Consider the following 21,134-nt stretch of genomic DNA (forward strand, 5'->3'; position numbering starts at 1 on the left):
TCCTTATTCTTCCTCAGAGAATTTACTTTGTACATGTCATAACCACATATCCCATAGAATATAAACTCCCTGAAGGCAAGGACTGGTGAATTTTTATTTTTGTATCCCCAGCACCTAGCACAGTGACTAACACATAGTATACACTTAAATGTTTGTTGAATTGAATTGAAAATGGTTGGCCAGAACCTTCACATTAGCAGAATGTTTTCCCAGACTATTCAAGTTGTAAACAGTTATGACTGACCTTTCTAAAAGCAATAACCATGCTTTTATCAAAGGAATAGTGAGGGTTCTGATCTGCAGCAGAAGCATGTCAAAGGGATTCAGTAGGGAAATAAACCTTATTTAGGAATAAAGCCATTTAAATGTTATTTATCCTTTAAAAACAAAGATGGATCCTAGTTCATAATAGTTGCTTTCTTTTGTTTTAGAACACAGGTGGTCACACCATCCCTGACTTCTCAGGGAGGTGAGAACCCCAAAAAGGAGGTGATCACGCCCCCCCCCTGACTTCTCAGGAATGGAGGTGAAAACACTGAAAAGGAAGTGATCATCCCCTCCTCCTCCCCCCGACATCTCAGGAAGGGAGATGAAAAGTACCAAAGGGAAGTAGGGATTGCTAGCAGGTTTATGGGCTGAAGGATCTTATTAGAGACAGGTATGCACAAATCCATCCACCTGGGAGGTATTACACAAGCACATAGCAATAACGTACAGGCTATTAGTGATGACTTTCCCCACAGTCAGTGCAGGCTCAATGTGGTGTAACAAACATGAATTGTACATGCAAGTAGTGACATAACAAACAATATAAATCAACAAGGTTTTGTAAAAGATTTCCAGAAGTCCTAGAAGGAGGGTATGTAAACATCAGTGACACATACACCTTCTTCAGCAGCCAAGAGATAGTCCAAAACGAATCTATTGTCCATTGCTTCATGTGTCAGGGAATCCAGTGATCCCCACAAGCTTTTGAAGTTCTCCAACAGTCTTATGTCTCCGAGAATCCAATGATTCCTGAGGGTTTTCAAGTCCCAACAATTTTTGATGTCCATGAGTCAAACACTTGGAGTCAGAATGTGGGTGACTGTCACCAGATTGCTTATTAGGGGTCTGTATCAATAAACCTGATGCTACTACTTCCCCTGATTGATAAGTCACACATTATTTATCTGTGTTAGTGACTGGGATATTATCTACACATTCCCCAGTTTCCCACATCAGTGTATGAATGAACACTGTTTTGTAAATACTCTAAGAAGGTCAAATGGTCAAGCCTACTGTGCCTGGAGGCAAGGGATCCATAGGCTGAAGAGGAATAGATTTCACCTCTCTGTATCTCAGTTGTCCCAGCTGCATACAACTCTATCCTCCCTAATTGTAATCCCTTTCTCCCATCAAGGTGCTTTTTAGCTGATTGATTGTGTAATCCCTTTCTCTCATTAGATGGCTTCCTGACTGGGTAATGGACTTCTAGGCACTCTCTGGGTATGGCATAGGCTGCCATCATGCCCCCCAAGTGATTTTTTGCCTGGGGCCCTGGAGCTGGGCCCCTCATCCTGTTTCCCTGAATCAGTCTACACTCTGATGCCCAAAAGAATCCTCTGTTGCATTTTGGACATAGGGTATTGGGTCTTATTCTCCCACCCTATTTTCTCACTCTGTCTCTATGCCAACATTGAGCTTTCAGATGGCCTACTTTACCACTTTGAAAACATTGACAAGTCTCTCTGGAAGTCCCTTGCCAAAAGGGACCCTGTCTTCCCATGTTGGGATCTTGGGAAGTCTGCATCATAACCTGGCTATAAAAGGTATTTGTGCCCACTGTGGCACAGCGTCTTATGATCTCCTCTAAAGGAGCATCCTTGTGTAGTCCTAGTATAATCCTTCTGCAAACCTCATTAGCATTTTCTTTAGCAAGGTGACTTACCAAAGCATTGTTACTGTATTTTTACCATTAGTCCATATGACAGCTGTCTGAAAACGTCCCACAAAATCAGCAAAGGGTTCATTTGATCCTTGTACAATTTTTGTGAAGGTTTCGCCCTTGTCATTTTTATTGGGGAGAGAAGCCCATGCTTTGATAGCAGCAGCAGCAATTTGCTCATATGCTGCTATGGAGTAATTAATCTGTACTGAAACTTCTGCATAAGAATCTTCACTTGTTAGTTGGTCACAGGTGATTGAAGTATTAACTCCACTTTGACTATTTTGTTGGGCTTGTATCCTACAGAGATCACTATATTCAGAAAACCACAACAAGTTTTGTCCAGGGTCTAAGCATACCCTTGCTACAGATTTCCAATCACTTGGGGTCAAGACTTCATAAGCCAAATTCTGTAATAACATAAGCTGCTGCAGCCCCATAAAGAGAGCAAGCCTTTTTCAGGTTTTTGAGGATGTCTATATCAAAAGGAGCGTATCTTCTACTTTCTTGACCTGAAGAGTTAAACTTGTTGAATCCTGGGGAAAATTTGAACTCTCAGATCCCCTATATCTCTCTCTTCTTCTGTGGCTTTGATTAGTGCCTTTTGCAATCTAGTTATAGGAGGTGGTGATTGCTGGGGGGGAGGTGCTGGTGATGTCACCACCTCTCCCACTACTCCTCCTGCCTCCATCCTTTAAAGTGGAGTTGATGGAGGCCTGTCAATAATCTACTCCCTAAGTGGGGTTGAAGCTGCCTCAAGAAAGCCTGAATCACCACACCCTTGAACCTCATTTAAGTCCAGTTGCCCTTGGGCAAGGTTTTGAGACGGTTTATTATCTTTCTTTTTTCCCTCACACTTCCTCATCTGGCTGTTTCTAAAACTTTTCCTTTTTCTACAACTTGCAAGATTGTTTAAGGCCAAGTGAATTATGTTGTATGTATAAAATGCCTCAGTGGAAATTGAACGAGGGCCTGTATTATTGTAGAATTCTTTAAGTTGCTCTCCCATGGGTTTCCAATTATCTACACTTATTACTTCTTCCTCTAAGAACCAAGGGGACGTGTATTTTAATGTACCCAAGAGTCTAGAAATCTGTTCCCAGGTTATAATTAAACTTTGCTGCTCGATTAACTTAAGCATGCTTTCTATAGTGCCACTTTGGGGTGGGACTGGGGCTGGGGCTGAGGACGGGGGAAAATCTTTTCCTAACATCTGCCCCATTTCAGTTATAAAAGGTTACTAGTTAATCCTTATCAAAGTAAGTTCCTTGTTTGTCTATTAAAATACTCACCTAATTTCCTGGTCACCAGAGGACTTCAGTGGAGGTAGGGTGCTTGGCCCACACGTTGGACGCCAAATGTTGTGACTTATCTTGGAATATCTTAGAATCAGCCAGAGTCAGGATAAGCAAAAGTCTTTATTCTTGTTCTTTTGGGGTCACTCTCAAGGGATTAGATATAGGAATCTCTCTACCTCCTTCCTCTCTCTCTACCAACAAAGAATGAATCTTCTCCTCCTACTCCACCCACTGATCTCAGTTCCCCTTCTTTTCCACATAGTTAAGTAGGGTCATTCTCCAAACATGGTAATAGAGAATTGTCTAATTGATAATTAGCCTCAAGTGCTAGGTTACCTTGCATCTGCTCAGTTGTAGCCCTTTACACTTATATTTTTCAACTCTGATGTTCTTCAATTAACTAGTCCATTCATCTTCACTAGAGATGGTACTATGCAGCTAGATCCATTTACATTCAAGGAACATAGCTTGGAAGATATCAGGCTAAAGCATGAAAGCTTCAGCCTTCATCCACATTCTTTCTATCCAGGGACACATTCTGTGGAAAAAGTGGCACATTATACTTTCTTCCACACAGGGCTCCTTGGAACATGAAGAAAGCAAAGTCTTACGTATCCAGCTAGAACTAAACCAGGTAAAATCTGAGATCGACAGGAAGGTCACTGAAAAGGATGAAGAAATTGAGCAGTTAAAAAGAAATAGCCAGAGAATGGCAGAGTCCATGCAGAGTATGTTGGATGCTGAGATTAGGAGCAGAAATGATGCCCTGAGGCTTAAGAAAAAGATGGAAGGAGACCTGAATGAACTGGAGATTCAGTTGGGCAGGGCTAACCGCCAGGTAGCTGAGACCCAGAAACACCTTCGTACCTTCCAGGGTCAGCTCAAGGTAAGTGAGACAGCCCTCAGACCACTGCTCTTCTGTTACAGCTTTTATCAATAGTCTTGTTCCTCTGATCCTAGTCTCATGCTTGCTTCCTGCTAAAGGATTCTCAGCTGCAATTGGACGATGTTCTTAGGGACAACAGTAACTTGAAGGAGCAGTTGGCCCTTGTGGAACGCAGGAATAGTCTCTTGATGGAGGAACTTGATGAGATGAAAGTGGCCTTAGAGCAAACTGATAGGACACGCAGACTGTCTGAACAGGAGCTGCTGGATGCCAGTGAACGGGTGCAACTCCTACACACCCAGGTACTCTGAAGTCTACTCCAAGAACATTTCTTGTGCCTTTGAAAAAATGCAGGAAAGGACATGCATGCTTCATTTCTTATTTGAATTTAATTCTAGGAACTAGGTCTCTGAAGATTAATCCCTTTTCTTTCCCTTATCAAAAAACAAAAACTATGAAACACACAAGATATCCCTTTTTGTTATAAGTGCCAGGAAATACAAGAGCCAAATTTATCAACAGAGTGTTGTGATTTTTTCAATTTTGGCAGCTGAAAGCATCCACTCCTTCAACTTGGTTCAGAAAGGTCCCACACACTTTGAACTTGCTTTGAAGTGTAAGCCACTTCAAATTCTCATGGAAACATATGAAGTATAAATTTTAAGTAAATTAAGATATTTCAGAGATTTATTTTTTAATCACATAAATATTACCATGAAATAGAGGAAAGAAAACTAAAATTAGAGTTACATGACCTAACTTCCAACTCTGGCCATCAAATACAGCCAGTGTATCTTTGAACAATTCATTTAACATTCTTTAGTTTCAATTTATTCATATGTAAAATGAGGCTATTAAACTAGATAACTTCTGAATTGCTTTCTAGATTTAAATGTATGAAACTGAATCCCTGTTTATCTAATTTTCTTTCTAGAATGCCAGCCTCATAAATACAAAGAAGAAGCTGGAGGCTGACATTGCTGAGTGCCAGAAAGAAGTAGAAAATTCTATACAGGAGGCTCGGAATGCAGAGGAGAAAGCCAAAAAAGCTATCACAGATGTGAGTGAGCTCTGTTGCCTGTTTTCACAAAGATTAGATGAAGGGTTAGATTAGATGAAAGGATGGACCTCTAGGTTTGATTCGGTTTTTGTAACGAATCAAGGAAACCTCCTGAATGGGCTAGATTATGATGAAGGGTAGGTGACTTATTAATATTTCTTGTGGTCCTAACCAGGCGGCCATGATGGCTGAGGAGCTGAAGAAAGAACAGGACACCAGTGCCCACCTGGAACGGATGAAGAAGAATTTGGAGCAGACTGTGAAGGACTTGCAGCACCGCCTTGATGAGGCTGAGCAATTGGCCCTGAAAGGAGGAAAGAAGCAGATCCAGAAACTGGAGAATAGGGTACAGTGGAGTGAGAAGAATCAGGGAATTCTGACCTATGTTATAATTCTAAGTCTAGGTGGAACCCACGTAGCTCTTCTACCTGCAGATGTGGCCTTGCAATATTCTGCCCAAAGACTGTCAGTGAAAACAAAGGGAGAAAAGTTACACAGTGACCTGAAAGTGAGCTTGTGGCCATTTCTACTAGGCTCTAACTCTCCCTCCCTCTCCTTCTCCCTTCCTCTCTCTCCCTCTCCCCTTTCTCTCTTGCTGTCTCTGTCTCTCTCATAGTGTTTTTGCTAGGCCAGAAAGTATTAAAATAAATAATCATTATTGTGCCTATGAATAAATAATTCATTTTATGAGGAGTTTTATGTAGGTTCAAATCTGTTTATAACATGGGAAAAGTAACATTTTTTTTTGAGCTAATTTCCATTTTGAGGTAATTTTTAAGGTAATTCCATCCTGTGTAGTAGAAATAGTATTGAATGTGAATTCAAAAGACCCCTTACTCCTTCCTAGTTCTATGACCTTGGTCAAATAATTTACAATTTTTTTAAGCCACAATATAAAGTTGAGAAAGCAATATTTGGATTACCCAGTTTTGGTGACAGTAATAAAAAGAGGAAGTATTTAGCAGATTGAAGAGTGTATTCATGCAATCATACTTTCCTAATATTATTACTTAAATCTTATAGTAACCCAGAGGCAAAACAAGATTATGGAATCACTTTATTCCATAGAAACAATACTATATATATTACAAATGGATGACCAAATAATTGTTGAAGAACTTGATAAAGTATCATGATTTTGTTATGTGAACTTACAATGTTAATGCAAAATGCCTATATACATTCAATTACTTAGTTGGCCAAGTCCATACTTAAATTCTTCCCACAGCAAGGCTAACTTGCTTCTAATTTTTCAAGGAGTACAGATGATTTAAGTTTGTTCTTCAAAGTTAAAATGTAGACATTTCAAATCTTCTATATGCTATTATACTATGCTGAGTTCTGTCTTTCTTTGACAATTTTTCTGTTCAGTTCCCTGTTGGTTCATTATCTTTCCCTTAGTCTTTTCTAGGCCACCAAATGTGATTGAACTATTGGGTAATCTTGTTTGTTTGTTTTGTGTTAGGTTCTTACTAAGTGCTTAGTCTGTACTTAACAATTCTCTAGTTCCTCGTTTTACCCCTTTGAACTTCTGGTTTTGGTTTGTTTTTAAATCAGAGCTATATGGAGTTGTAAGAGTGGGTAATGATGGAGAAGAGTATGTAAAATATAACCCTGAGGACATAGAAGAATGGGATGGAAAAAAAAGGAGAAAAGACAGAAGGAAGGAACAAAAATTAAAGGATACACTCTTCCTTTTTTCCTGGAAATCCCTACCAGTTGTTATCTTCATAAAGAAATACTAAAATACACCCTTTCTGTTTACTAGTCAAACATTTCATTCCATCAATAGTGCACGTAAGTCAGTGAATTGTTTCTGTGAAACCTCATTTGGCCACTTTCAAAATGAATTGCTCCCATAATTTATTTCAATTCAACTATTTGATCCAAAAAATTTCTGTTTAGCGTTTACTGATGTAATAAGCACTGAAAACACAAATATCAGTACAACATAGACTTTATATTCCAGGACCCCATAATTTCATAGGGAGGAAAGGAAGATGTGACACACTATGAAGGGAAGCACACTATGAATTTCTGACTTCCCTAAAGCAGTAGCACCAGAGAGAATGTGTTACTTCCTCTCTCTTTCTATCCCTAAATTTTTGGGAAACAGCCCTAAATAATTTGAATAACCCTCTCCAGTTGTATTTGAAAATTTAATATACAGAACTTATAATCACTGCCCCTGTAGAATCATATCAAATGAACTTCATTTTCTTTTTATCCCATGGTTATTAGTAAGTTAAATCAAAGGAATTCTGTAAATAGAGTGTACTTCATTTTTTAAACTCCTCATGTTATTATGGATTATAGTAATCCAGCTGGATTGAACACTGGACCTAGAGTCAAGAATTTCTGAATTCAAATCCAACATCAGATACTAGCTATATGATCCTGGATGAATCATTTTAACCCTATTTTAATAATTAAATAGGTTCAGTATTGATCAAAGGACCATATCTAAAGAGTAATTTTTAATGGTTCACTGAGCTTAAAAAGATATCTCTAGTAAGATAGTCATAGATCCAGACTTGGACCTGTGCCAACCAATTTTTTTTTTTTCAGTGACTTAGATAAAGATACAAATATAGTGACAGATAAAGTGACAGATAGCTATCGAATTTGCAGATCCAAAAATATCTTGACAAACCAAAAGCATTAGGAGAAATACAATAAAATGAAACTTAATAAACTCAAGTAATATTTATATATTGCTCTAAAGTTTGCAAAGCATTTTATAGATGTTATCACATTTGATTGTTACAATATTCCTGTGAGATAAGTGCTATTATTATCCTTATCTTATAAATGAAGACACTAAGACTCAGAAAAGTTAAATGAATTACCTCAGAATTTCTCCTCCCTTGTCTGTGTACTCACACCTTCAGGAGTTCTCACAAATACATCTACTTGCTGCTCCCTAATGAGGTTGAATTATTTTATTTGTAATCCTTGATCGCCTCATGCATTTCTTCTTAGCTCCCAGCAGATGGTGGTCATCCCCTTTTCTAGAAGACCGGCTTTCCATCTCTAGATTTCCTGGCTCAGAAACACTTCTGGAGATTTCTATTGTATTTCATTTCCTAGAATTGGATCTAGAAGTCTTCCAGACTTCCAGAACAACTTCTTGCAGCTCATAGACAGGATTCTCTCCCCAGATTCACAGTGGACATGATGAATTATCAAAATTTGTATCTTTTTCTACCTCGGAACCTAGGTAGTATACCTCTCACCTGTTTTAGTAATCTATGTCCATCTAAAGGATTTGGAATAATACCCTACTTTTTCTCTAATTCTCTCTCAATTTACTCCCTTCAACTGCCCTTGGATTTATGAGTGGAATTATTTACTTTACTAGGGGTGATTCTCAAAATATCAAGGGGAAGGGGGAAAATGGGGAAGAGGATATATACTTCTGGTGTTACTGTATGTAAAGGTAAAAATAATATAACCCCCAGGTGTATAGCAAGATAAATATAAATGCATGTTAAAGTGAAACACTATAAAAACTTTGAAGAGAAGGAGGTCATTAATAGCTGAAGGATTAGAGAGACACAGCAATAGAGAGGGTGGAGTGTCAACAAAAACATTTTATAGAGGAAGTTATACCTAAATGGAACTTTGATTTATTATGACTCTTAGCGATTCCGGCCACTATTTTTTAATTTCTGTGTCTTATGTAGTATGGCCCACATCCTACCCCTGATAGTTTGACTATAACCTCCACCTACGATCATAAGATTGAAGAAAACCAAAGTAGTTTGGGGGCCTCTGAGCTTCAGTATATACCTTTGCAAAGTTAAATGTGTCAGGACAGATTATTCCACATAGCTTAAGTAACGGATATTCTTAAAGATTTTGATTTTTCTTTTGTGGTCTCTTAGGTTCATGAGCTAGAGAATGAACTTGATGCTGAGCAGAAGAGGGGCGCTGAAGCCATTAAAGGGGCCCACAAATATGAACGGAAAGTCAAAGAAATTACTTACCAGGTAGATGTTGGAGAAATTATAAGAAAGTCTCTGTTACTTAAATTTTGTTCAAAAAATTAGTGAAATCCATAATGAAACCACATGAAACCCATAATCTTAATTCTATCTTTACAGGCTGAGGAAGATCGGAAGAATGTCCTCAGACTCCAGGATCTGGTAGACAAGCTACAGGCCAAAGTGAAGGCATATAAGAGACAAGCAGAGGAAGCTGTAAGTATAAGAGCTTCCCCCAGATGTCAGATTCCCATGGAACCATATGGATGTCTGCATATTTTCCTGTATATTTTCTCCTAGCAGTCAATTTTGCTCATAGAACATGTTTCTATTTCTTAAAAGAAACCAGCCTCCAGGAACTTTACTTCAGATCACACAGTTCTTTAGGGGCCAAACCTGATGTTTTCTCCCACAAAATGAAGGGATTGAGTTTGAGGGATTGAAATGATTGCTAAAAATCTCTTTCAAACTCTTGACATTCTGTGAGTATGCTAGAGAGAAAGAAAGAGAGAGAGGGAGGGAGGGAGAGGGAGAGGGAGAGGGAGAGGGAGAGGGAGAGGGAGAGGGAGAGGGGGAGAGGGAGAGGGAGAGGGAGAGAGAGGGAGAGAGAGAGAGAGAGAGAGAGAGAGAGAGAGAGAGAGAGAGAGAGAGAGAGAGAGAGAGAGAGAGCGAGCGAGCGCAGTAATGTCTAGTGGAAAGGGCAAAGGGCACTGTATTTGGAGTCAGAAAAAAAGAGATTTGAATCCTGGGCCTGATATTTATGAGAACTATAATGTCAGTATAGCTGTTCATTGTCTTTGAATCTGTTTCCTCATCTATAAAATGGGGGTCTTAATATTTGAACCACATCCATCACATGAGTTATGTGAGAAAAATTATTTTTAAACCTTAAATATCTCAAGACTTCAATATACCATCAACGTATGAACTCCCTCCACTAATAGGACAATTTATAATCCATCCGCATTGTCTCAGCCTGTGCTTCTCCTGCCCATTCCCTCTCATAAGCTCTCCATAGAGCCCTAGCTTTCTTAATATTCCATGTGATACACTCAGGTTATTTGTTGCTCTTCAGTCTAATAACCTAACTGGCCTATCTTTTTCTAATTACATATCCCTTAGATGTTCCCAATTATATCATATGTTATGGACAAATCATCACTGATAATGTGCTACAACCTATTTTTGTCCATTACCCATCTCTATTGTCTTTTGTTCTTTGGAGATTATGGTATTCCTTGATCCCTAACCATATTGTGTTACTGGAAGAATATTAGTATTGAACAGTAGGGTTTTGTTTCAGGGTTTCAATGTGATTCAAAGAATTATACATGCTTCTAAGTTAATCAGTCAATCACCAACCACTTATTAAGTCCTTGCTATGCACCAGGCAGTGTACTAAGCACTAGAGATATAAATAAAAAACAAAAGCAAAATAGTTCCTGCCCCCAAGGAATCTCATTCTTTAAAAATTGCCTGTTTCTTTCTCATGTTTTCATTAAGGAGGCCTCCCAATAAATCTTAAAATAATATAAAAACATAAATGTAATCTGTTACATATTCTATTCTAATTCACCCTACCCCATTATTCCTCATTGTATCCCATCAAATCATTCTTATTCTAAGTCCTCTGCCCATCTTTCTTTATCCTACTCCACTATGGATGAACTCAAACATGAACAAATAGCAGTAACTCTTTTATTTCTATTGTTTATATCCAAATCAGTATTCTTCTCACAACTCAACCTCAACCAAACACTGTCTTACAGTGTTTGCATTTGAGTTCTTAAGAAATACTAATCTGGCTTTTTTGAATGGAGAAAGTATACTAAATAAAGGTTTGAACATTCAGCATCTCCTTACTCTGTCTTTGCTACCTATTCCCAGAGAATAGTTTTATTCTAGTTTGGTCCCAGAGAAGCAATGTGAACACAGTGAATAGGGCTCTAGCCTGGAGTTGGGAATTCTCATCTTCATGAGTTCAAAACTGATTTGATCCTGGGAAGCAATATGGTCACAGTAGATAGGCTTGGAGAGATTTGCTAAACTGTATGAACATGAGCAAGTCACTTAATCCTTTTTGCCTCAGTTCCTAGTCTGTAAAAAGAACTGGAGAAGAAAGTGGCAATCACTCCAGTATCTTTGGATTACTATTGAGTGCACCTTATATTCATAGTAGATTCATCTAGCTAGACCTAGCCATAGAGAAAGTTTATTTGGTGCTCAGCTTACCATGTGATCATGGTTTCTCTCTGAAAGACAGAAGTCTTTCTCAATCTGTTGAAGCAGGGATATCTGTCCTTCTTCTTCTTTATCTGCTTAGACTCCGAGATACCTTCCTTCCCTAATTCACCAAATTTGTCTTATAGCTTATAAACCTGCCATTGTCATGAGACAGCTAGATGATAGAGGAGAAGGCATGCTGAGCTTAGAGTAGGGAAGGCCTATATTTAAATTTGGCCTCTGACTCTTACCACTATGTGACTCTAAGCAAATCACTAAATTACTGCCTTCCCCAGTCTCCTTATCTGTAAAAAGGAATGAAAATATTAGCACCTATTTTCCAGTGTTGTTGGGAGGATGTTAGGATAGTATATTTAAAATGTATTTCAAACCTTAAATTAGCAGCATGTAAATGGTAGGTATTCTTAACATTACCTCAAAATTTTCCAATTCCATTGCTTTGGAGAACTCTGCCTTTCTTTCTCTATCCCAGGAAAGATAGTTCATTGTACCTCAATCATCAATCATTCAATCAGCAAACATTTATTAAGCATTTACTATATGCTAAGCATTTTTCTAGGAACTGATTCCAAAGATGAAAAAGAACAGGATTCTCAATTAATAGTAGTATAGAACAGTTGTCATTCCTTTCCACATTCTCTTTAGGAGGAACAGGCCAACACTCAGTTAACAAGGTGCAGGAGAGTTCAACATGAACTGGAGGAAGCTGAGGAGCGGGCTGACATTGCTGAGTCACAAGTCAATAAACTGAGAGCCAAGAGTCAAGACACAGGGAGCCAGGTGGGTACATAGACCATGGGACATAGAAAGAACTGTTATTTCTAGTCCTAGAATTTATGATTTAGAAATCATAAATGCAGCTTTTTCCTGAGTAGGATCTACAAAATTTGGAGGCACAGAATTTAAAGGGATTCTAAGAAACCCAACTCAAAATCAAAGGACATAATTTCCAACCATAAATCTCTTAGTCTCTTTTGCCATCCAATTACAGGTTTTGTAAATTTCAATCATAGGTATTTCTAGAATATTTTTATGTATTTTTAATATTCTATAAAAGATTTAAAATATAATAATTATTAAAGCTAAGCTCTTCAAACTTTCAAGAAGATCTTTGCAAAAGTACTTACACAGATTGGTGAAGACTTCTTTGTCTGCCTAGGGAAAGGGCAAAGGAAAATGGAGAGGTGATAGTCCTGCCTTCACTCTGAACAAGTGAGAGTCAGAACAAGGAATTATTAGCTGCCTTCTTTCTCTCACTAAGCATTACTATGATCTAAGTAGTCTCTGCATTGCAAAAGAGCTAGAGATCTGATGAGTGTACAATGAACAATAGACAAAGAAGCCCTTTTCTTAACACTTTGCTTGAATGTCTAAAATTTTCAATGATTCTACGGGGGGGTGGGGGGGGGGAGATTTTACTTTTCTGTGTAGCTTCATAGAAATTTTTTCTTTCTTTCCAACTTGTATAGAAAATGGAAGAGTGAGTATCTCCAGCTACCCATTGCCCCATTGCTTATGGGTGTATCTACAATGAAGATAATGGAGATAACTGAAAGATAAATGGAAATGTTACAAATAATAAACATTTTCAGTAACATAAGATTCTTAACTTTGTCATCTTTGTTATTCTATAACTTAAGTCACCAAATAATAGAGTTATAAGGATTAGATTTATAGACTGAGATTTAAAGATTATTAACGGTAACCAGGGAAATTTAAAGAGTTGAGGTGTCTTGTTCAAGGTTATCCAGTAAAGTGAGCTTGATCCCAGCATGACTGAGTCCCAACCCAGTGCTCTTGCCTCTATACTTATAGTAGAGAAGTCCCTTTCTGCCATCCCTCTGCCATCATATGAATGTGATATTCTTATCTATGCCATTTTATATATAAGGACAATTATGCTAAATAATCTCTAAATCCCCTTGCAATACTAAAATTCTAGGATTGTTGGAAATATTAGTCAATGAAGAAGAACACTTTAAATTTATATAGGACCTTTCTTCTCAGGATCTCAAAGTACTCTATTATCTATTTACTTTTATAGACAGGAAAAATTTGACCAGAATAAATTTAATGCAGTGGAAGGAGCGACCATAATGTGGTAGAAAGAAATTGGGACTAGGGAATAATTGAAATAAGAATTCTCAATGAAATGTTTATAGTTTATTTCAGAAATTATTATATCCAATTATTCTTTTAATTAGACCTGTAATTTCATCTTTGTTGAGAACTTCCAGTGAGCAACCTCCTTCTGATGCAGATCATCTATGGCTCTGGAAAGGTAATCAGCCCAACAGTGCTGTGAACCTGTTGTAGCTGAGAGGAGGGCCATATTGAAGGAGGGTCTTATGTGCAGTTCAAAAATCTTCTTTTCAAAATGACTATATTATCATTTGTCTCAGTGGGAAGCCAGGGTATATAAATCATCCTCCCATATGCTCTCATTCCTAAGAAAAGAAAGTTCCTTTTCCTCTGATTCCTAGGTCACAGTCAACAGATTCCATTTTCAACCAAATCTGGAATTCACTCCTTCCTTAATTTTCCTTGTTAGAATTTTTTAGCACTGCTTATTAGGGCTCAACTAGGAGGATTATACTCTTTCCCTCCTAAAGATACCTTGCATTGATTCATCTTGTTAATATTGTAATTTTGTATCTGTAGCACAGTGTCTTACACAAGGTAGACAGGAGAGATTCTTTTGAATTAAGAGAGAGAAACTAGAGGTATAAAAATAAAGAGTATATGATAAATAAATTAATGTTTGTTAATTTACTGATCAATTGTTTACAGCATATGCCAGGCAAGTCATATCACTTTGGCCACCATCTTCACTCTGATTCTAAGGAAGACAATCCAGGACGCCGAACCTAAGTAGACACATTAACATCTATTTTGCTACTGTACCCTAAGGAGCATACCCTATATGACTTACAATTGAAACCTTCCATATGTGTTGTCTTCCCCATTAAGAAAAGAACTCCTTAAAAAATAGTAGCTGTTTTACCTTTTAAGGTAGGGCGGGGAAGAGAATGGGGACAGGCAATCAGGACTTGCCTAGGATCATACAGTTAGTAACTGTCTGAGGCAGGATTTGAACTCTAGTCCTCCTGATTCCAGGGCCAGTGCTCTATCCACTGAGCCACTTAGCTGAACCTCAACTAGTTTATCTTTCCATTCATATCCCCAGTGTTTAATATAATGCTTTTTGCAAAGTCAGTGCTTAATAAATGTTTTAATCATTCATTCACCATTTATTCACCAGGTAATACCTGGTATCAGCTCAAATTCCAATCACCTGCATCCAGGCCAAGATTCAAATTCTGAGCATCTTTTCTCATACTCCAGAGGCCATTTCCCCCTAGATTTCTTCAATTCTTCAGTCTTATACTGTTAACTCCGCCCTCCTCATTAGAATCCTGCAAACTATACCAAGACTTCTCGGGCCTACTGAATTTACAGGATATAACTCTGTCATGAGGTTGAACCTCAAGGAAGGACTTTATAACTGTCTCTCTGAACAGACCTCTCTCCAATTAATGATATTCTGTTTATACTCATTCCTCAATAACTATCATACTCAAGCCTCCATATATTTGCCCTATTTCAGTGATTCTATACTTCTATCCCTACCACTACCCCAGCAACCACCATTGTACAAACCCTAATTCCTAATTCCTGCTTTCATAATTCCAGCCTTCTTAATCTTATCTCTACTTCTATACAGACAATATCCCACTCCTCATGCTTGTACCATAATTTTCAAATTTGCTTTCATCTTAAACCTTTTCTTTTCTTACTCCTTCTATCTCCTAGCATTCAATGAAACCTTGATATCTCCTGATGATATCCATTCCTGACCATCATGGGTTTTATTTTCATTGTTATCCCCTTTTCATGATGGGGAAATTGAAGTACTCTTTGTTTCCATTGTAACTTCCAGATTCTCCTTCTACCACCATTTTCTACTCATCAAAGTCTCCTCCTTAAAGAATTACACTATTCACATTAATCTAGAAGCTGGTGAGAGTTATCCCCTTCCCACAGTCTTTTTCCTTTCCCAACATTTCCCAACATTCTTTTTCATTAAGTTTAGATCCTGACTCACAGATTTTATCCCAACTCATGCATGTTTTTTAGTTCTTCATTCTATTCAATTTCTGTGACCTACTTTAAAGCTCTACTTTGTGAGCTACATACTAAGATAGTCAAATCCTTCATCTTGCCATTACCCATAAGTGTTACAATACTATGTTCATGTATTCCAAAATTCTTTCTCCTACTGTCTGTAAATATAGGCCAGATTTCAGATCATATCTGCACAAATGGCTTTAACTTGTGAGCCATATCTAAAAAAACAACAACAATAATACTCCACACACATGCACATATATTTTATCCATGAAAGTCAGGGGAATTTTTTTATTATAGTTTTTTATTTACAAGACATATGTATGGGTAAATTTTTAGCATTGACTCTTACAAAACCTTCTGTTCCAACTTTTCCCTCCTTCCCCTCACTCCCTCCCCTAGATATCAGGTAGACCAATACTTTTTAAATATGTTAAAGTATATATTAAATGCAATATATTTATACATATTTATGCAATTATCTTGCTGCACAAGAAAATCAGATTTAGAAATAAATCAAAATAATCTGAGAATGAAAACAAAAATACAAGCAGATAATAACAGAAGGAGTGGAAATGCTATGTTGTGGTTCACACTCATTTCCCATAGTTCTTTCACTGGGTATAGCTGGTTCTCTTCATTACTGAACAATTAAAACTGATTTGGTCCATCTCATTGTTGAAGAGGGCCTCGTCCATCAGAATTGATCATCATATAGTATTGTTGTTGAAGTGTATAATGATCTCCTGGTTCTGCTTATTTAGCATCAGTTCATGTAAGTCTCTCCAGGACTTTCTGCAATCATCCTACTGGTCATTTCATATAGAACAATAATATTCCATAACATTCATATACCATCATCTATTCAGCCATTCTCCAATTGATGGGCATCCATTCAATTTACAGTTTCTGGCCACTACAAAAAGGGCTGCCACAACATTCTAGCACATACAGGTTCCTTTCCCTTCTTTAAGATCTCTTTGGGATGTAAGCCCAGTAGTAACACTGCTGGGTCAAAGAGTATGCACAGTTTGATAACTTTTTGAGCATAATTCCCAATTGCTCTCCAGAGCAGCTGGATGTATTCACATTTGGGGTTTTCTTAACAAAGACACTGGAATGATTTGTCATTTCTTTTTCCAATTCATTTGACAAATGAGGAAACTGAGGCAAATAGGATTAGGTGACTTGCCCAGGTGCATATTGCTAATAAATATCCAAGACAAGATTTGTAAGCATGAATTTAAGTCTTGACTCTAGGACTGGCACACTATCCATTATACCATCTAGTTGCCCTCCACAAATAAATAAATAGGTAAAGAATATGAATAAGCAGTTTTCCCAGGAAGAAATCCAAGTTATCAATAACTATATTTTAAAAGCTCCAAACTACTAATAAATAGATGCAAATTGAAGCAGTTCTTAGGCTCCATTTCTTTTCATTAACAAAAATAACCATTTCACAGAGTGCTTCAGGAAAGCAGGCACATTAATGCATTGTTGGTAGAACTGAAAACTGATCCAACCATTCTAGGAAACAATGTGGAACTATGCCCCAAAAAGTCACTAAATTGTCCCTTTTGACCTGGTCATACTAGACATGCCCCAAAAATAACAAAGAGGAAAGAGTTCCTATGTACAGATACATATTTATAGCAATTCTTTGTTTCTTTTGCTAAGAACTGGAAATAAAAGAGGTGGTAATAATTAAGGAATAGCCAAACAAATTATGAAACATTATTTTACCATAATAAATGAGGTAAAGGAGAATTTCACAAAAATCTGGGAAGGACTGTGTGAGCTATAAAGTGAGCAGGACCAAGAGAATAATTGATATAATAACAATAACCTTTGAAAGATTTAAAAATTATAATCAGTATAATGAGCAACCATGATTTAAAAGGAATAATGATGAAGTATGATGCTACCCACTTTTTGACAAAAAAGTGATAGACTCAAGGAGCAGGAGACATATTTGTTTTGCTTGACTATGAATATTTGTTATAAGAGACTGTTTTTTCTTTCTTTGTTTTGTTTTGTTGTTTTGTTTTGTTTTTTTGTAATGTGAAAAAGGGAAAAGAAAGATAGGAGCTAATGACAGAACTGTAAAAAAAGATTTCATTAAAGGATTTTAATGAACAAAAGAGAATGGATAGTCAAAACAAAATACAAATAATACAGCTTTGAATTTTTATGAATTCTTATAAATATTTTGCATATTTAAAAGGAAAGAACAAGCTGCATATAGGAAAAGAAATATTTTTAATTTTATATCTAGTTCTATTTTTCTATTCCCTTTTAAAAGTCAAGGCCAAGGATATATCCTAGGTATAAACTGACCACAAATCAGTCATGGTTAAAGTGGCAATCAATAATGTGGATGAAGAGATTATAAGAGTTCACATCTTGCCAAAGAGCTAGCTAATCAAATAATTAACACATTAGGAAATAAAAAGACAGATTCCAGTTTGGGGCATTCCTCTAAATTCTCTCAAATTTCATTATCTTGGGATCATAAATTTAAATTTAGAGATGATCTTTAAGACCATCTTCATTTTACAAATGAAGACCAAGTTTCAGAGAGGAATGACATAAGATCACATAACTTGGGTTACAGAGTCAGGATTTAAATCCAAGATCATTGATTCAAAGTCCAATATTCTTTCCATTATATTAATTACCTCTGTTCCTTTATCAGTTCTTCTTATAGTATCATTTCTATCATGTTCTTCTTCTAGTTCATCTAGCTCATCAACATCCTTCTTTTAAAATTTTTAAAAATATACTGGTATTAAATTCCCCCCCACCCAAATATATGACAAGAAAATATTTAGCCTTCTTTTAAAAAAAATTAGGTTATATATGTACATTCATTTTTTACATATTTCCATGAGTCATGTTGGGAGAAAAACATCAGAGAAAAAGGGAAAAACCACAAGAAAGAAAAAAAATAGAAAAAAAAGAGATGGAAAATAGTGCTTTGATGTGCAGTTTTTATTATTCTCTGGATACTAATGTTTAATCTTCATTTTTATAAGATTTTGAATTCTAAAGTTTCCTCCCCCTCTCTCTCCCAGCATCCTTAGAGACTTATTTATTTGAAAAAGTAAAAACAACATTTTCTCTAATAATTCTCCTCACATGCTTTAGGCTGCAGTACTTTCTTTATATTCTTTTCATACCTTTTCATTTTAGAAAATCATTCTTGGAGAATAAAAAATACACAATAGGAACAGAATAGTTTTATATCCACTTTTTCACCTGTTATCAATTCTATATTCTCTGTGTTCTTTTGTTTATTGTTTTGACTATAGTTTGAAAAGTTCCTCTTTTGGGGGGGGGTGTCTTTAGAATGTTTTGTGACCATTTCACACTAGGGTTTCCATCACTATCCTTATATGTTTGAACTATTCTTCTGTACTCACTTTCAGTGTTTGCATTTCCTTCCATTTTTTTCTACATATCCTTTTAAGTCTGAATTCATGAAAGTGCTATATGTGCAGCCACATTGGTTCCTTTAGATTTCTCCTCCTTTTATTTCTTTTAAGAATTGATAATTGTTCAACTTTAATCTCATTTTTTAAAAATTCCCCTTCTCATATGAGTTTTATTCCTTTGCAGATTCTCCAAATAGAATCTCATATCTATTTTTTTTTAATCTAGAATTTTTCCAAAATTTTCCAAAGGTCTAAATTTTTCTAAAATGTCTAAAGTTTTTCTAAAATTTGTGAAGCATTTTAAACTATTTCCAATGTTGACTTCTTTGATTATTACAAATTCCAAATGATAAAGGCACTATCTCTAAACCCCTTTCCACATCAACTAATTTTTCTTGTTTATTAATATGACATTTTTCCTTTGTTGCTTTCTCTATGCAGTGAGAAATGCATTTTTATTTAAGCAAATTAAGAATTTTTCAAATGAACTGCTTTCAGAAGAATGAGATTTCTAATGGATTCCTACATTTATGAAGCTTACCATTATTGTTACATTTTGTCTATGCCAGATTTATAATATGGATTCAGAAAATGCCTTCCATATCCTTCATTTGACTTCCCCACAGCTAAATGACTAACAGATATGAATAAACTGTTCTCAAAGAAGAAATGCAAGTTCTCCACAACCTTATAAAAATACCCCAAATCACCACTACTAAGAAAAATGTAAATTAAAACAAGTTCCACTTTTTGTCCACCTAATTAGCAAATATAGAAATAAGGGAGAAAAGAATATTGTCATAAGAGTTGTGGAAGGACAGTCACACATGCTCTGTTGGTGATAAGAATTGTTCCAACTATTCTGGAAACCAAAAAGTCAATAAAATGTATATAATTTTTGCTCTATTGAGTATCATATAATCATAAGAATAAATAAATCATAGGAAAAGTGAAAAGGTCCAAAGATGTTTTTAGTGGAAAAGGAAAAAAAAAACAAATTAGGTACCCATCAATCAGGGAATGAAACAATAAATCAATAAATAAACATTTATTAATGCCTATTATGAGGCTGGCACTGTACTAAACTCTAGGGATACAAAAAGGGACAAAAGACAGTACTTTCTCTCAGAGAACTCACAATATAATCGAAAGGATAACAAAGAAACAAACATTTTAAATTGTTATATAGAAGATAAATAAGATATGATTACTAGAGCAAAAGCACTACAATTAAGAGGATAAAGGAAAACCTTTCTATATATGATAGGGTTTTAGTTGAGACTTAAATGAAATCAGTAGATAGAAATGAGGAGAGAAATCATTCCTGTCATAGAGGACAACCAGAGAAAATGCCTGGAGTTGAGCAATAGTGTCTTATTCATGGAACTACCACAAAGACATTGTCATAAGATTAAAGAATGCTATTGAAGAGTAAGGTATAATAAGAAGACTGGAAAGGTAGGAGGAAATAAGCTTATCAACTCCAAGTAGAGGATTTTGCATTTTATCTTGGAGACAATAGGAAGTTCTTGGAATTTATCATCATTTCTGAATTGTAGGAAAATAACTTTAGTAAATGAAAGGAAGGCAGATTGAAGTCAGGACAGAGTTGAGGCAGCCAGATCCATTACTGGGTTATTTTGGTAATCCTGTGTGAAGTGTTAAGGGTTTACAAAAGTTGAAATTGTTAGAGAAGAAAAGGGGACATATTAGAGAGATGTTGCAAAGATGAAATCTAAAACCTTTGCTTGGATATGGAAGCAGGAAAAGGGTATAAGACATAATGAGGAACAACAACTACATTGTTAGCCAAAGGGACTAGAAGGTTGGTGATGTTCTCTACAAAGATAGGGAAGGTAGGAGGTGTACAAATGCATTGAATATTACTGTGATATGAGAATTTTACTGAGAAATATAAAAATAATTCCAAAATGACAAAAAAAAATTCAAAGAAAGCTAGGAAAATGTGTATGTCTGAGAATTAATAGTTCAGTTACCTACAATGTCTTCAAAAGACTGAAGATGAATAGTACTCCTATCTTTTTTCAGAAGAGAGGTAATGTTCCAGCGTTGTAGACTCAGACATAGATTTTTTTCAGACATGGACATTGTGTGGATTTGAGCACATTTCAGAGACCCAGGAACTTGTTTGATGTAAGCCCTGTTGA

The 21,134-nt window shown here is 36.3% G+C and overlaps 1 protein-coding gene across 1 annotated transcript in view; it reads left to right on the forward strand.

The window, feature by feature from the left end:
* Positions 1-21,134, forward strand: part of LOC141540774 (myosin-13-like) — a 130,107-nt gene that overhangs the window by 61,885 nt on the left and 47,088 nt on the right. The window contains 7 exon segments of the mRNA XM_074264742.1: positions 3,803-4,111; positions 4,210-4,413; positions 5,046-5,171; positions 5,347-5,517; positions 9,059-9,163; positions 9,278-9,373; positions 12,047-12,181. Of these exon segments, the coding sequence (XP_074120843.1) occupies positions 3,803-4,111; positions 4,210-4,413; positions 5,046-5,171; positions 5,347-5,517; positions 9,059-9,163; positions 9,278-9,373; positions 12,047-12,181 (1,146 nt within the window).

The sequence above is a fragment of the Sminthopsis crassicaudata genome, chromosome 4 (genome assembly GCF_048593235.1).
Source record: "Sminthopsis crassicaudata isolate SCR6 chromosome 4, ASM4859323v1, whole genome shotgun sequence".
NCBI classification, from domain to species: domain Eukaryota; kingdom Metazoa; phylum Chordata; class Mammalia; order Dasyuromorphia; family Dasyuridae; genus Sminthopsis; species Sminthopsis crassicaudata.